Consider the following 18,525-nt stretch of genomic DNA (forward strand, 5'->3'; position numbering starts at 1 on the left):
CCCCAAAAAGCCTAAACTATCTTAAAAAAAAAAAAGGAAAGGAACAGAATAGGAGAATTCTCACTTCCTGATTTTGAACCTTACTACAAAGCTACAGTAATCAAGACAGAGTAGTACTGGCATAAGCAGAGACATACAGATCATTAGAATAGAATTGAAAGTCTAAAAATAAATCCATTCTTCTGTGGTTAACTGATTTGCAGTAAGCGTGCTAAGAACATTAAATGGAGGAAATAATACTCTGTTCAACAAATGGTGCTGGGACAACTGGATAGCCATGTGCAAAAGAATGAAGTTAGACCCTCTCTCACACCATATATTAAAAAGGACTCAAAATAGATCAAAGACTTAAATATAAGAGGTAAAACTCTTAGAAGAAAACATAAGGGTAAATCTTCATGATCTTAGATTGGGCAATGATCTCTTTGACATGACACGAGAAGTACAAGTACCAAGAGAAAAAAAAGTCAATAAATTGACTTCATCAAAATTAAACTATTTTTTAAAATGTTATTCTTTTGAGAGAATTAAAAGACAACTTACAGAATGGAGGAAATATTTGCAAATCATATATCTGAAAAGGGTCTAGTATCCAGAATACGTACAGGACTCATAATTCAACAATGAAAAAAAACAAGCAACACAATTAAAAATGGGCATAGGCCTTGAATAGACCTTTCTCCAAAGAAAGATATGCAAATGGACAATAAATACATGAAAAGATGCTTAACATTGTCAGCCACTAGAGAAACGCTAATCAAGACCACAATGAGATACCACTTCACAGTCACAAGAATGACTTTTTTAAGTGGAAAATAACAAGCATTGGGCAACTTTTGCAGATATTGGAACCCTTACGCCTAAGCAGGGGGGAATATAAAGTGGTGTAGCTGCTGGGGAAAACAGTTTGGTGGTTTCTCAAAAAGATAAATATAGAATTACCATCCCATCCAGCAATTCTGCTCCCAGGTATGCACACAAAAGACTTGAAAACAAGTGTTCAAACAAAAACTCGTATATGAACCTTCGGAGAGCATTATTCATAATAACCAATAGGGAGATGGGACCCAAATGTTCATCAGTTGATGAAGAGCTCAACAAAACACGGTATATCCATACAATGGAGAGTTATTCAGTCACAAAAATGATTGAAGTACTACAACATGGTAATACAACCTCAAAAACCTCAAAAACTTTGTACTAAGGAAAAGAGGCCATATGCAAAAGGCCATATACTGTGTGATCTCATTTCTTTTTTTTAAAGATTTTATTTATTTATTTGACAGACAGAGATCACAAGTAGGCAGAGAGGCAGGCGGAGAGAGAGGGGGAAGCAGGTTCCCTGCTGAGCAGAAAGCCAGATGTGGGGCTCGATCCCAGGACTCTGGGACCATGACCAGAGCTGAAGGCAGAGGCTTTAACCCCCTGAGCCACCCTGGAGGCCCTGTGTGATTACATTTCTATGAAGTATCCAGAATGGGCAAATCCAGAGGCAGAAAGCAGATTGGTGGTTGCCAGGGGCTGAGAGGAGAGAGGAATGATACATAGGGGGCTTCTGTCTGGGGGAACCAAAACCATTCGGGAACTAGATAGTGGTGATGGTTGCACAGCGTAGTAAATGAACTTAATGCCACTGAATTGTATAGTGTACCATGATAAGTTTTGTTATGTTTATTTTATCACAGTGAAAATGTTATCTTAATTCAATCCTTCTACCAAATCAGACTAATTTGTCTGATTTAGCGGTATTCTACAGAAAATACATATAGTCTAAGTCCATAAATCAGTGAGCATCCATATCCCCCTACCACCTGCCTGTGCTTTAACTTTGTTCCTAACTTGATTGTTTTTTCTTCTTGTTGACACATCTAAAAAAGGTTACTTCATTCCATAGGATCTTGTAGCATCAAAGCAGTTTTGTGCTAACTGACCAATGATCTTTATTATCAATTAATTACCTATCAATTCCCAAGGTTGATTGTTCTAAACTCTACTTCACGTTAAAAGTCCTTTCAAGTTTGGGATGCCTGGTGGTTCCGTTGGTTGAGCCTCTGACTTGGTTTCAGCTTGGTTCATGATCTCAGGGTCGTGGGATCGAGCCCCGGGTTGGGCTCCGCATAGGGTCTGCTTGTCCAGCTCCCTCCCGCTCTGCCCTTCTGCTCTCTCTCTCATAGATAGATAGATAAATAGATAGATAGATAGATAGATAGATAGATAGATAGATAGATAAAATCTTTAAAAGTCTTCTCAAGTTCAGCAACAACCAATTAAATTAACCACACATTAGTTTGAGAATGGAAGTATTGATATGGGCACCATCTATTAATTTTTCAATTGTTGATGGATATTATTTGGTTGACCAACCTAGATGTATGAAATGTACATGTCGAATGCTTTTTCTTATAGGTGCGTGTCTACCAAACAATACTACGTGCCCCAACCTTTGAGATTCTGGCATTCGAAAACATAGAGGCTTTACTTCCACAAAAATCTCCATTGTTTTCTTCTCAAAAGAACTGAAAACATCTGCAAACTATTATTGTTTTCTGAAATACTGTCTTCCATTGCTTATAAACCAAAGTGCTGATTATTTCATTTGTAAAATTGGACAGAAAATGTAAATCACCATGCAAATCAGAAGTCAAAAATGGCAGCTCCTTCCTCAAGTGGCCCCCTAGTGCTAAGCCACAGCAGAAGAGAGCAAAAGGGATTATGCTTCTGACCTGGATCCCCCAACCAAACCTACCACTTAGAATGTGGCTAACACTCACCTTCCTCATTGACATAATCTTGATTGGTAAATCTTTCCTCTGTGGGATCTTAGGTGACTCCTCATCAACAGAGGTTTCTTCAAAGTCAGCAGAGGTTGTGTGAGATCGGATCAGAGGGGGACTGCTGCTTGAGTGGCGTCGGTGCAGTGAGGGGAGCTGGGAAGGAGGAGAGTAGAAGGAAAATGTTAGAACTTGTGTGCTTTCCTTCAAATTACTGGTGTTCTATTGTTGCTCAATGGTTGAAGTACCAAGACCCCAACATGAAAAACAAGCCATGGAAAGAATCTCCTTCCCCTCTGTCCTCACTTTTTGACCTGTGTAGACCAAAGACCAATAGGCTTGAGTCACTCTCTGGGCTGCAGCACACTTTTGCTAATCCCCAAAGACAGAAACTTCGAACTGCTTGTTTGATCAAAACCAGAATTCTGGGGGCACCTAGGTGGCTCAGTGGGTTAAAGCCTCTGCCTTCAGCTCAGGTCATGATCCCAGGGTCCTGGGATCGAGCCCCAAGTCAGGCTCTCTTGCTCTGCAGGGAGCCTGCTTCCTTCTCCTCCTCCTCCTCCTCCTCCTCCTCCTTCTTCTCTCTCTCTCTCTCTCTCTCTCTGCCTGCCTCTCTGCCTACTTGTGATCTCTGTCAAATAAAAAAATAAATAAAATCTTAAAAAAAAAAAAAAACAGAATTCTGGTGTTCTCTCTCTCTGTGTTGCTAACTATAAATCTTCTTTGAGTCTGATCTTTGTTTTCATTTTGTCCCTGTCTTCAGAAGTCTGGTTCTTATGGAGGTTGAGTTTTGGGGTTAAGATCTAGGCTTGGCATCCAAACTATAATCCTTGCTCCTATCATTCCAGGAATTGCCTGGATCAGATCTTGACTCTGTTGGCTGTTTATCTTAATCCTGTCAAGATCGATCTTCTGGAATTATTAGAAAATCTACAGAACTAGCCTTGCTTTGAACTACTTTCCTAGTTGTCCTAAGGGGCTAAAATGGATCATTTGGGTTTCCCTTGGACTTCAGCACACTAATTTAGTTCATTCCAATTTGAACCTCATGATACACTTGAAGCTGACGTGCTGGCCTCTGCCATGGTCATTTGGATGTGGATCCAAATCTCTGATTTGATCTTTAACAAATACTGTTAAGCATCTACAGTGGGCCATACTCCATTCTAACTAAGCATTGGGCCTATAGCAATGAACAAAACAAAATCTTTCTTGTCTTGGTGCTGACATGCTTTTTTCTGTCTCCTGCTCAGGACAGATGAGTTTCAAACTCTCAAAGTCAAAGACAAGAGGCCCCGAGGAGGGTTTGTCCAAGGTTCTGCCCCTGGATCACTCCTGGCTAGTGTCTAAAGTGCCCCCTTATCACCACCAGGCCCCACTGGGGACTCTTGAGAAGAAGTCTTGGAGCTTCACCAGTGCCAAGCCCAATTCTAATAACGATAATGACAACTCACTTTTACTGAGGGCTTTACTCTGCTTTAATCTGTATTTTTCCTTCCTTTTGCTAGCTTTGGGTTTTGTTTGCTCTTCTCTTTCCCATTCCTTCGGGTGAAGGGTTAGGTTTTTAGGTAATTGGTTTGAGATCTTTCTCCCTGCCAGCCAGGGGGTGCCCTTCATAGATGCATATCATGCAAACCTTGCGACGATTCTTTGAAACACCTGCTCTTTCCAGATGGGGAAGATCAGGTCTGAGAGATGACATGACTGGCCCTAATTTCCCCGCTGGCCTAGCAAGTGTCTGAAAGGTCTGCTTGCCTGTGAAGCCCATGTTCTTAAGCCCTGCACACTCCTGTCTCCTGACTGTAAGAGCCAGGAAGGGGGGGGATGTCCCATACTCAAGGACTTTAAAGGCAACAACCAGAAGAGAGGGTGTGCCTCCTTCCTTAAGAAGGGCTGCAGAGGGAGCGTCAGTTCTGTGAGCAGTAAGAAGACTGCTTTGCAACCTTTGCAGTCTCTTAAATTACTCAATTCAATTTGATTCCACAAGAAGGTGTTCACAACCTGCCAGTACTTCTTATCTATTTGTTCTCAAACAAAAAGAACATGCAACGTCTCGGAGGGTCATCTAGGCACCCACATTCCTAACACTTCAGATAAAACAGCAGGTGAAAATCTGGTAGGGAATAAAACACAGCTCAGCCTTGGTATTTCTAACAGAATGATATGCTGGAATTTCCTCTCCCACAATCTTCCAGCTGCTCAGAAAGTCACATAATCCATTATGGATCCTGCCCCTTCGAGAACCCCAGACATTGGCCATTTCCATACTTGCTCAGTGTCTGTGCGGCACTGGGATGGGGGGGCGGTCAGGACTCTCGACTTGATGCTATCAACCACCATATCATTTAGGGTTGTGACCTTGGCACTTAAGGGAAGTCTCCCATGCAAAGGTCGATCTGGCGGTGGCTGGCTTGGGTTCCATTGACACCCTACCCTGTCTTCAGCCCTGTTTCTCAGAAGAGGGACTATGGAAAAGGCCAAAGATGTGAGAACTGGGCCCAAACCAGCCATTTAAGAAAACTTGTCTTTGGGCTGTTGTGACTTTCCTTAGCCCCCTCTTCGTTGTGAGAGGAAATGTGCCCAGAATCTTTACCTTTAATCTTCATCCCCCCACTTACCCCCAAATCATCTTTCTAGAGCAATGGCATGTCTCTGCTATGAGAGTCTCTCTGTGGCTGGGACTAAGAGAAGAGGGTAAGCAGGAGGCTTCCAGGACACAGGCTTTCCCTTTCTGCAGGCGAGAAATAACCCTCTAGCATTTGGTCATGTGGCAAGGGAGTGTCGCTATGGAGACAAGCAAAAGCTGGTCCTCATGTTCAAAACCAAGGACTGGAAGTGACTTTTCCTGTTGTAGTGCGAGAGGACCACAGTCTGCTGACCTAGGGGCTGCCTTATAGCCATAAGATCGGTCCCATTGGTGACCATCTCAGCATTTGCTTGTTGACCCTCCATGGATAATGTAGCCCGTGGAACTTTCACATGCAGTATAGACCAGAGTGAGAGATAGGGGGTCTTACAGACATGTCACGAATAAGCCCCAGTTACCTTTTGCCAAATGCAAACTAATCAGCTCCTCAATGGAAAAGGGTCTCCCCCGCTTGTGTGGCCTTCTCAGTTACTCAGGGATATCTGGGTATCATCCTGCCCACAAGCTGAGAGAAGGAGGAAGGGAGCTGCTTAGGGTTTTCTCCCTGGCAATGCTTCCTGCTCCCTGCTGCGAGATTTCTAGATTAGAGCTCCATAAGGGTCTGAGCAATGGTTAGGGTTATCCAGAGGTGAGACAGTTCTAAGCATAGACCCTTCTCCCTGTTGAGGCAGGCACAAAGAAATGGAATATCTTAAAGCCTGGGATATTGGGAAGACTGGGTTTTGAGGTCAACACATCTGGGTCAGATTTCCAGGTCTACCATTTACTCTGGGGAAGATTGAGCAATTTCTTTAACCTCTCTGAGTTTTTTTCTATCCTCACAAGCAACAGTCTGAGGTATATATTAATATTATACCCACTGTTGGTGGGGAAAGGAAGGCTCAGAGAGGTTAAGCAACCAGCCCAAGATCACAGAGCCAGTAAGTAGCAGAGCGAGGATTCAAGCATAGGTCTGTCCCACTCGGCTGTCATACTTGGCACAATTCCACTCTATTACCTCAGCGACCTTGGAGCCCCCAATCCAGATTCCACTTCTGGGCACATATCGTGGCACAGCTCCAAACATAAGTCCAGAAACACCTCCATGCACATCACTAGTCCCAGATCTAGGCAGAGTTCTGGAAGCTTGAGATCTCTGTAGAAGAACGAAAGAACATGGTGGTTGGAATGCTTGCACATTAACCAACAGTGGGATGTCACCATCCTAAAACTTAGCTCATTCTTGGGGCATGTCTAGTGAATATGGTAATGCCAGCTAATGCCTTGTGCTGGGCCCTAGGTCAACACATTGTGTATTTCTACATTCTCCCTTCTTTATGGTAGCCCTGTAGGGTAGAATCAGCTGGGGAGCAAGGCCAAATTCCCCACTCTTTGTTTTTTGGCAGTTGGGATGGGGGGTGGGGAGGATGAAAGAGGAGGGGTCTAATCAGGCACTGATGCTTGAGTTCATGGTTACCTGTCGAGGTCTGCCTCTCTGGCGCTCTGGAGAGGGGCAGATTCTATGCACTGATATTTCAGGCTCAGGATCCAACATGAAGATGCTGTCATGGGACAGGGCTTTGCTGCCCATGCTGCTCTTGGCCCTGAACAGGAAGGAAAAAGGTCTCATAAGAGCAGCCCAAGGGCCGTAGGAACTGAAGACACGGGTATACCCATAGCATGACATACCAGACACCTCAGAAAGGAGGAAAGGAGGCACATGGGCTGACAGAGGTTTTCCATGAGATATTAAGTGAAAAAATAAGGACTAGTATGGTCTCATTTAATATATATAACCAAGGGCACCTGGGTGGTTCAGTCAGTTAAGCATCTGCCTTTGGCTCAGGCATGGTCCTGGGGTCCTGGGATCCAGCCCCGCATCGGGCTCCCTGCTCAGCGGGGAGTCTACTTCTCCCTCTGTCCCTCCCCCCACTTGTGTGTGCTCTCTCTATCTCGCTCAAATAAACAAATAATTAAATAAATTATATATATATGTGTATATATATTATATATATAATATATGTGTGTGCACATATATGTATATTACATACATATGTAGTTTATGTTCATAGATAGCCACCAAATAATTAGTGGCAGTTCCCTCTGGGGAATGGCACTAGGGGCAGGGGGAGGAACCTTAATTTCCTACTTTATGTAATTCTGTATAATTTTGATTTTTTAAATTATCAACACATAGCTTCTTTATATAATAGTTTTGAGTTATGGTTTACATACCATACAATTCACTCATTTCAAGTGTACAATAGTGACAACAGGAATGGAATGGAAGTGGAATGGGAGGGAAGACCCTAAGTCTTTCTGTTATTAAGGTAAGAGTCATAAAATATCTTTCACACCCAAATTTCTCTCTAGTGGTTTTGTTTTTATTTAAAATACCAAACATCTGCCCAGATACTGGAGACTCTCATTCACTAGATACTTTCCTCTTTCGCACAAGGGTTCTGTCTCATTTTCAAAGCCATCTTAGGCACCCATCCCCCCAACCCCCCCACCCCAGCTTGCTAAACCCAGAAGGAAATACCTTCTGACTGGGAATTAAGCCAGGTTGATGACAGTTAAGTGCTAAGGCAAATCAGGGAAAAGTTAGAAACAAATGAAAAGCTGAAGGCACGAAAGACTCCTTTAGGAATGTGGGAATGTATTTTACCTGTTAAAAATTTCAACCAAAAGACATCTCAAGAAAAGGAAACTACAGACTAATACTTCTTACGAAATAGATGTAAGAATCTTCAATAAAATACTAATAATCTGAATCCAGCAACATAAAGAATTATACACTATTAACCAAGCAGAACTTGCAAGAAATGTAATGTTATCTTAATATGTAAAAATCAACGCAATACACTATATCAACAGAATAAAAACGAAAACCATGTAGTGATTTCAATAGATACAGAAAAAGCATCTGTAAAATCCAAATACATAATAAACACACTTATGATAAATACACTCAACCTTGACAGAGGACATCTGTGAGAAACTCTCAGTTAATGTCATGCTTAATGATGAAACACTGAATGTTTTCTCCCTCAGAGCAGGAAGAAAGAAGACGAGGTGTCTGCTGTTGCCACTTCAATTCAACACTGGGGGTTCTAGCCAGGGCAATTAGGTAAGAAAATTAAATAAAAGGCATCCATATTGGACAGGAAGAAGTGAAATTATCTCCAATCATAGATGACACAATCTTGTGTATAAAACTCCTAAGAAATCCAATAAAAACTACTAGAACTAAAAAATGAGTTCAGCAAAGTTGGAGGATAAAAAACCAATATACAACAATTGATTGTCTTTCTATATGCTGGCAATGAAGAACCTGGAAATGAAATTACAAAAACACTTCCAATTTTCAACCTTTACAAATAACATCAAGAAGAATAAAATGCTTAGGAACAAATTTAATGAAAAGTGTGTAAAAATTATACTCTGAGCACTCTAAAACACTCATGAAAGAAAATTAAAGAAGAAAACCTAAGTAAACGAAAAAGCAACCTATGCTCAAGGCTCGAAAGACTCAATCTTGTCAAGATGGCAACAGTCCACAAACTGATCTACAGATTTAATGCGATTATTATTAAAATTCCAGCTGCCTTTTTAATTTTCTTTGGCAGAAGTGGACCAGGATGATCTTTAAATTCATAGTGAAATGCAAGGGGCTACAAACTGATAAAACAATCTTGAAGAAGAAGAACAAAGTTGGAAAACTCACACTTGCCAATTTCAAAACTTAATACAAAGCTGCCATAATCAAGACAGTGTGGTACTGACATGAGGATAGATATATAGATGAATGGAATAGAACTAAGAGTCCAGAAATCAACTCATTCATCTATGGTTAATTGATTTGCAAAAAGGGTGCCAAGACTGTTCAATGGGGAAAGAAGAGTTTTTTCAACAAATGTTGCTGAGAAAACTGGATATATACATATAGGAGGGAGAAGTTAGATCCTATCTCATACCGTATATAAACACAAACTCAAGATGGATCAAAGACTTAAATAAAAGAGTTAAAACTCTGAGAAGAAAATATTGGGGGGGGGTATATCTTCCTGACCTGAATTTGGCAATGGATTCTTAGACTATGACTCCAAAAGCTTAAGCAATTGAAGAAAAAAACAAATAAATGGATTCGATCAGAATTAAGCTTTGAAGGATACTAGCAAGAAAGTGAAAGGACAACACACATAAAGGGGGGGGATCTTTTCAGATTGTATATCTTTTTAAAAAGATTATTTATTTATGTATTTCAGAGAGAGAGAGAGAGAGAGTGAGTGAGAGAGAGAGAACACGAATAGAGGGAGGAGGGGCAGAGGGAAAGGGAGGAGCAGACTCCCCCCTCCAATCAGGAAGCCCAATGTGGGACCCAATCCCAGGACCCTGGGATCATGACCTGAGCTGAAGGCAGATGCTTAACTGACTGAGCCACCCAGGAGACCTTGCAGATTATTTATTTGATAAAGGATTCATATTTAGAATACACGAGGAACTCTTACAATTCAATAATAAAAAAGATAAATGACCTAATTTTTTAAATGGGTGAAGGATCTCAATAGATATTTCTCTAGAGAAGATATACAGATAGCCAACAAGCATATGAAAAGATGATCGACCATTCATTAGCCAATCAGGAAATATAAATCCAAAACATAATGAGATGCTCCTTTAGACCCATCAGAATGGCTAGAAACAAAAACTCAGTAACAAGTGTTGGCAAGGTTGGGGAGAAACGGGAACCCCCATGCACTACTGGTGGAAATGTAAAATGGGGCAGGCATTTAGAAAAACCATTTAATGGTTCTTCAAAAACTTAAACCTTTAATTACCATATGACCCAATACACTCCTAGGTGTATACCCAAGAGAAATAAAAACATATATCCATCCAAAAACTTGTACACAGATGTTCATAGCAGCATTCTCCATAATAGCCAAAGGATAGAAACACCTAAGTATCTATCATCTGATGAACAGATAAAACGTGGTGTATTCATACTCTGGAATACTATTCAGCAGTATGAAGAAATTATCTATTGGACTCATGCTACCACCTGGATGACCTTGGAAAACAAAAACATGCTTAGGGAAACAAGCCAGTCACAAAAGACCACATACTGTATGATACCATTTATAGGAAGTATCCAGAATAAACAAATTGAGAGAGACAGAAACTAGATAAGTGATCACCTTGGGCTGAAATGGGGATAGGGAAGAATGGAGGCTGACTGCTAATGGGTCCACGATTTCTTTTATGGAGGGGTGGAAATGTTTTTAAATTAGATAAAATAATTGTTTGAAATTTCATATACTTTTTTGGTACGTATTACCTTCATTATGAAACATTTACTGTAATACATATAGGTTAGTGCTTTAGAAAATAATCTTTTTTTTCTCCCCTAAGTAAGGCTCCATGCCCAACATGGCGCTTGAACTCATGACCCTGGGATCAAGGGTTGTGTGCTCTACTGAGCCAGCCAGGAGCCCCTAAAAAATAATCTCTTTTTTTTTTTTTTTTGAGAGAGAGAGCAAGAATGAGTGGCAGGGCAGGGGGCAGAGGGAGAGAGAGAATCTTAAGCAGGCTCCATGCCCAGTGTGGAGCCTGTCCCAGGGCTCAATCTCACGACCCTGAGATCATGACCTGAGCTGAAATCAAGAGTCCAACATTCAACCGACCGAGGCACCCAGGTGCCCCCCTAAAAAACAATCTGTAAATGGTACCCAAAGTAGCAGCTCGGGCTCTGTAGGACCAGTACCCACCCCATCATCGTGAGCCCGTCTGACTGTGGAACGTGCGCATGGCTAGATCTGATCACAACACACTCTGAGGACAATCTGGTGTTATGGGGATTAAAATGGCACCCATACTACGGTGGCTTGTAGGTCCACAAGAAGAGAGGAGGCAGATGCCTTTGTATTACCCACTTTTTCCCTGTAAAACTCTGCTACCCAGGTGGCTCTGGTGGTGAGGGCAACATGCTCTGTCTTATCAAAATGGCAATCCTGCAGAAAATTCACAGGACTCTTACTAAATGCTTAATGATGACACAAGACTGATGCGGCATTGAGAGAGCAATGTTCCCAGACCCTCTCTAGACACACTTTCCCTCATTTTGCACACAGAGATGCTGTCATTCACTGTTGCTCTATGACCTGTCAGCTCAAATCAGGCCTGGGACCAGTATCGTAGTCCCACAGATGTCCCAGCCTTAGGACCATCTGTGACTACCTGGCCTCCCCTGCTTTGGGCAGAAAATCTGCAAGGAAATCTTGGGCCATGGGTGGGCTTAGAAACCGTCATTTCCAGCCAGAGTGCGGCTGCTGAAGTGGCTCTGTAGAGCTAGACCCTCCCTGAACCAAGGATTCCTGTAGCTCTGGCTGTGGCCATGTTTGTCAGAAACGGAATCGCCCACCCGCTGAACCTATCTAACACCTACCAATTGGCTTCCTGGGGGGCAAGAGGAAGAAAATGCATCCAAAACTCCAAACAAAACCTTGGCCTTAATTAAAGGCAATAAAGTGCATTATGTCAGCACCCATTCAAAAAAAAAAAAAATCAAGGGCACCTGGGTGGCTCAGTTGGTTAAGCGATTGCCTTCGGCTCAGGTCATGATCCTGGAGTCCAGGGACGGAGTCCCACATTGGGCTCCCAGCTCCGTGGGGAGTCTGCTTCTCCCTTTGACCTTCTCCCCTCTCATCCTGTCTCTCACTCTCTCTCTTTCTCAAATAAATAAATAAAATCTTTTTAAAAATATCAAAATGGCAGCATGAGATCTCTCTACTTTATCAGATAGGGCTTAATACAGACTTAGAAATGGATACTGGTCCTATTGTATAGGCGAGGGGAGGGCTGGCTTTACGTTTTGTCAGCTTCCACGGATAGAGGCTGATTTTTCTTCCCAACTGCTGAGTGACATTCTCCAGGGTTTTCCCCCTAACATGTGAAGCAAGTGACTGGGGTCAGGGGTGAATGTCAGAACTCCTACATTATACTCTTAATTAATTTATGCTCCTTGCCCTCTCCCCCCTCAAAAAAAGACCTATTTCAGACACTTAGAAAAACACTCTTCCTCATGTATAAATTATTTCACACGCTTCCATTCACCCCCTCCTCTCCTTCTTCCTGTCCCCCCACTCCCTCCTGTCCTCCCCACAACCTGCAAGCTCTGCGTGCACCTGCCTTCTTAGTGTGGAGAATGCATCAGAACCAATTGGCCACTTTGGAGGCACAGGGACAAGTAGGAAGGGGGAAACCCAAAACTTTAGTGGATATGGCCCTTGCCAATTCGTACAGACAACGCAGAGTAGACCCAAACTCCCCTCTACCCTCCTCCCTGCTCTGGTCTATATCATGGCATGATTTGTGAGGTATGATACAAGCCTCTCTGTCCCAAACCATCCCCCCACCGGCAAAGCTATCTGAAATTCCTCACAGCCAACCCACTTATGAAGGACCTCCTGAAGGAGGCCAAGGCGCTGTCAGGTTTGCTGACTGTCCCATTTCCAGCAGCACATGTGAGCTCGGTGGGCAGCACAGATAAGTCTGGAATGTTCAGGCCAGGCGAACAGGCCAAAGGGGAACTGCACAGAGGGGGAATCTGATGCAACCAGGAACACCCGGGGGTACTGGATGGCCAGATACGGAAATGGGGGCATCACAGATGAAAAGTGGGACAGGGGTGGCCGAGAAACGGTCTTCCCCATTCTGGGACCAGTTAGAGCATCTTCCTCTCCCCACCCCCACCCCCACAATCCGCCTGTCTCCTGGGATGTTGCCTGATCCTTTCTTTGTTTGTTTTTACAGTAACACAAGTGATTTCAGGCTAGACTGGCTTCAGCATCTGAGATCTGAATCCCACATTAGGAGAAGGAATTGCAGATCTATAGTCTGAGGGCCGGGCAGGCAAACCAGGCCTGGCTGCCTATTATAGGAGGCAGGCTGCCTTTATTGTAATGAATGGAGGGAGGCCTCCAGCTCCTCGCTAGGGAGACACCTTGCGGGTCAAGTTCCTTCAGCTCTGACACAGGAGGGCCACCTTGGTCTGTCTGTAGCCAGTGCTCTCGGGGTCAAGGTCCTGCAGCTGCCCACCTACTGAGCCGCATACCCCAACAATAAGCATTGGCGTGAGCATGGAGAAAGGCCCCCAGGCCCCGGCCACCCCGGGCAGTGCCTGCCACCCACTGGCCCTTACCTGGTCTTGGCGCGCTGACCTTCCCAAACCGGCTTCAGAGAAGAGATGTTAATACTGCCGCTGGACAAGCTTGGCTTTAGCCTCCTCCCTCCCCGGGCACCTTCTGGCTCTTTCTTCTTCTTCTTGCCAAAAAAGTTCTTGAAGGCTTTGAATTTGGATTTCTTCTTTACTGGAAGTTAAGGAACAAAAGCGAGGCAGAGTGTGACAGTAGAAGGGAAGATGGGGAGGAAATGGGGCCTTTGGGACAGGAACAAGGACCGTGATCCCAGCTGGCCTGCAGACTTGGTTCTCGTTCCCCCCACCCCGCCCTGCCCCGTCCCCTTCCCTGGGCCCACAACACCGTGACACCATGCGTGTGGCCTGCTCCCTTTTTTATAATTCCATAGGACCAAGTGTCTGAGTTTCTGGGGGAGATTTCCTGACCCAAGAAATTCACTCATCTACAGTAATGACTGAGCCCACCTAAGCAGAGGTCATCCCCCTGATTTCACATGAGCTTCTACATGCAAGAAAGCCCCTCGGGACCCCTGGAGTTGCAGGTGGGATCTGGGACTGGTCAGATTTGTGTGCTGAAAGGATGCAGATCTACGGGGTAAGGGCAGTCTGGGCGGTGCAGGCAGGGAGGGGATTTGGGAGCAAGGGAGAGGGCTTGGAATTGGGAAGAAAGGGCCATGGGGCAAAGAAGCTGCCTGTGCAAAAGGCATGACAGAATCAGATACCAAAGTGTTTTGCAAAGAGTGCGTGCGTGCATGCGTGAGTGACTGTGTGCGTGTGTGAGTGCATGTGTGTCTGCATGGGTGCGTGCATGCATGCGCCATGTGCGCTGTGTGTGTTCTTTCATTATTGCTGTTTTGTCTGGGTTAGCTACCACCCTCTGCACCTGCAAATAATTGCAAGTTTGCTCCATCTGCGTAAACCACCAGGGCCGAAGTGAGGCATGGGAGCTCTAAATGTTCCTAAGGGGGGCACCTGGGTGGCTCAGTGGGTTAAAGCCTCTGCCTTCGGCTCGGGTCATGATCCCAGGGTCCTGGGATCGAGCCCCGTATCGGGCTCTCTGCTCAGTGGGGAGCCTGCTTCCTCCTCTCTTTCTCTCTCTGCCTGCCTCTCCGCCTACTTGTGATCTCTCTCTCTCTGTCAAATAAATAAAAAATCCTAAAAAAAATTTAAATGTTCCTAAGGCTCTGTTAGGGCATTTCTTAGTTTCCTAACAGGCACATGTGTCTTTAGTGGGGCTCAGCAGAAGAGGGGTGAGGAGAGGGGAGCGCGTATTGCATTCTTCTGATGGAAGAAGTCAGCTCTGACTGCTTTCACATGCAATAATTTACCAGCGTAGGTGTCTCGTCCAAATTCCCAACAGTCTGGTCTCTAAAGGCCTCTTGCCAACACAGCAATGCTGCACTGGCAGGCCAACGGCCCAGGCAAGGGAGTTGCCAATGGGGCAGCCATTACAAAGGCTTAGTGGTGTAACAGAGAGTACCACCCAAGAGTCAGAACAGTGTGGAATCCTCGACTTGGCTCTACGAACAATTAGCTCGGTGACTTTGGGTAAGTCATTCAACCTCCTGGAAGGAAGCAGGTCAATGAAGGGATCACACAAATCAACATCTCCCAAAGTGTGTTCAGAGGGCTATCATTGGTCTATTGAATGAGAAAGGGATCTGCAGGCCAGTCATTCTGAAAAATGCTGGATTAAGCAAAGTTTAGGTCTCTGCTTTCCAATAAGACTTTTCTGGAACTTCAATATGCCTGTGTGAACAGTAATGCTCTAAGATACTGGGCATCCATGTTGTCTCCCAAAATCATGTCAGCAAAATATCTGGCAAAACACACTTTGGGTAATGCTGAACTAGGGTTCCTTCTAGCTTGGAATCCTATGGCCTATGAGAAAGGTTTCTACACTTCAAGGCCTACCTTCAGTCCAATGTCCACCAATCACATCCATCTATCCATCCATCTATCCATCCATCCATCCATCCATCCATCCACCAGTCCATGAATCCATCCATACATCCATCCATATATCCACCCACCAATCCTTCCATCTATTCATCCATCCATCCACCCACCAATCCATCTATCCATCCATCCATCCACCCACCAATCCATCATCTATCCATCCATCCATCCACCAGTCCATCTATCCATCCATCCATCCACCCATCCATCCACCAATCCATCCATCTATCCATGCATCCATCCATCCATCCATCCAGCCAGCCATTCATTCACTACTCCATCCATCCATTCACCATCCCATCCATCCATCCATCCACACACCAATCCATCCATCCATCCATCCACCAATCTATCATCCATCCTTCCATCCATCCATCCATTCACCATCCCATCCATCCATCCATCCACACACCAATCCATCCATCCATCCATCCATCCACCAATCTATCCATCCATCCTTCCATCCATCCATCCATTCACCATCCCATCCATCCATCCATCCACCCACCAATCCATCTATCCATCCATCTATCTATCCATCCATCCACCAATCCAACCATCCATCCATTTATCTACCCACCAATCCATCCACCAATCCTTCCATCCAACAAATATTTAAGACCAAGCACTTACTATGCTTTGGGTATCAATGAGGAAGGAATAAGATACAGTTCCGTGTCTTAGCTACTGTCCCTCACATCAAGGCTGTAGGCAGGCCCTTCTTCACATCCCCTTCAGCAACCAGCACCATGAAAGGCATACACCCAAGGGACATCTGTCACTTCCCTTAAATTGAGGTCACCAAGCAGAGTCATCCTTAAGCATCCAATAATTTAAACACTGGCCCTTGTCAGGGTTCATATAAGTTGGAAAAAGCGTAGGTAAAGAGCTTAGCATAGGATCTGGCATGGTGCAAGTGCAAGTAACTGTGAGTTAGTACGAGGGAATCAATAATTACTCATTTCTTTAAAAAATTGTTTGTTTGTTTGTTTGTTTTCACATAAACTCAAAGCCCAATATGGGGCTTGAACTCACAGCCCTGAGATCAACACGTTGCATACTCTATCCACAGAGTCGACCAGGTGCCCCAATAATTACTTGTTTATTAAGACCAGAATCAATTATATCTGGACAATTGGTCTATCAGTTCTATTTATCTATAGATAAGGAGAAGCAGCCCCATATCTATCAATCAATAGTGATCTGTACAGTATAATGATTAGAAGCAGAAGCTGGTGTGGGGTGGGGCAATACAAGAAGACAGAGGACTGTGTGCTTGATAATCTCTGCTTAAGTAATTCCTGTTTGGGATGGGTTGGGCCATTTCTCATCTACCAGGATGTATCTAAATAGGGTCACGATGGGGACCAATTTGGCAATTCTACCTGCGGATAGAAAGATTAAAACACGAAGACACTGAAGGAAACATATTTTTTTCAAGTTTCCTTCTGTAATTTTTTTTTCAGGAAAAATTCAACTGATTTCTATAATGATAAATTATTTAGAAAGATGCTGGGGGTGGCTCAGAAATGATTGAGAGTTACTCTACTGTACAGATTGCTACAATCGAGTCTTTGCTGGAAAAGATTTATCAACTGGATATCTTGGGGGAAATGCCCTTATCTGCAATATTTGCCTATTTCTCTGGTGTAAAAGTCCCTGCCAGTTTTCACCCAGAACCAATAAGATTTATTGATTCTTGACGGGTGGTCTCCTTCCGGTTTTCTAAAAGAGGAACAACTTTATGCTCAGAGTGTTTAGAAACATATTGGTTGTTGCCCCTCTTGCTTCAAAATCCCCAACTAGATGGGAGGAGGGCAAACCTGCTTTTCACAAACCAGCAAAGGCAGAGAGGAGAGCATCAGCGGCTAGTAGCTGCACTTATGATGCAATCTACAAACATTTAATAACTGAATAAAAACACCTCTAATAAACATTCGGTCTCTAAAACTGAATGTACCAAGCATAATCATTGTATGGGCAGACAGAATTAGGCACCAACACCTTTTTATGTCCCTAAATCAGCAAAATGGCTAGTGACTTTAGAACTCTACCAGGGACTAGCATTAATGATGCATGTATTTCAATTTCCGTCCCCCTCTCCTCAGTTTTCTATTTTTGCTGACCAAAACCAACCTATTTTCCCATGAGGATCCAAAATACCTAAGTACTGTGTATCTCTTTCAACCGTGGGCATTAGAAGGAAAACAATGTTTCCATTCGTCCCTGTGGGATAGCTCTGAGTACTGGGACTGAATCAGGTTGGGGGGACGGGGTGGGGGGTAAGAGCTTTGTTGGCAGAGATGGTTCTGGCTTGGGAGACTCTGGAGCCCCATCCACATCAGACCCCATGTGTGGAGATGGGCCCTGAGAAGTAGCTACCAGTCCAGGAACGGTCCACACGTTATGTTTCCTGAAACCCCACTGAACTCTGAGACAGTTGCCCTATATTGGAGAGTATGAATTGCCTTTCAAGCTCTCTTTTGCAAAACGGGCGTCTTTAAATCGTCAGCAGCTGAGCCCCGCCCAGGCTGGTTTTCAAAAGCTGCTGTAGTCCAAAAGGCTAGATAGACTTAAGCAGCAGGTAGACATAGAGGTCGCAGCCCACATTTGTATCCAGCAATGTTTATGTAGGTCACCTCCACACTGGGGAACTTGTGCCCTCTTCCCCCGGCCCCCAGGCACCGCAGTAGTGGGCAGTGAGGTGCCCACTGCCAGCTTCTGGAATTTTCCTATAACAAAGCCACTGAATTCCCTGTCCAAGTCCAAAGACTACTTATTCCCAAACAGGCAGGAGCTCTCAACATCCTCATCCAATGAGGACAATGTATCACATGCCACAACAAAACACAGTTAACTCCAATGAAGAAATCATCATTGCTGGGTCGTATATTTGCTTATCCACCGTACACACAGGCAGACCACCTGGATTTAACTTGATAGGCTTTAAAAATGCATTGTGTGACAGT

General features: G+C 44.0%; 1 protein-coding gene across 1 annotated transcript in view; it reads right to left on the minus strand.

Moving 5' to 3' along the window:
• The window catches only part of LOC111157220 (KIAA1210 ortholog), a 67,333-nt gene that overhangs the window by 25,696 nt on the left and 23,112 nt on the right, over positions 1-18,525 (minus strand). The window contains exons 4-7 of the mRNA XM_022518512.1: positions 13,601-13,769; positions 6,875-7,001; positions 6,416-6,553; positions 2,772-2,927 (exon numbers count right to left, since the gene is read on the minus strand). Coding sequence (XP_022374220.1) covers positions 2,772-2,927; positions 6,416-6,553; positions 6,875-7,001; positions 13,601-13,769 — 590 coding nt within the window. The remainder of the gene's footprint in view (positions 1-2,771; positions 2,928-6,415; positions 6,554-6,874; positions 7,002-13,600; positions 13,770-18,525) is intronic.

Source organism: Enhydra lutris, unplaced genomic scaffold (genome assembly GCF_002288905.1).
Source record: "Enhydra lutris kenyoni isolate GAN:26980312 unplaced genomic scaffold, ASM228890v2 scaffoldscaffold53, whole genome shotgun sequence".
Taxonomy (NCBI): Eukaryota; Metazoa; Chordata; class Mammalia; order Carnivora; family Mustelidae; genus Enhydra; species Enhydra lutris.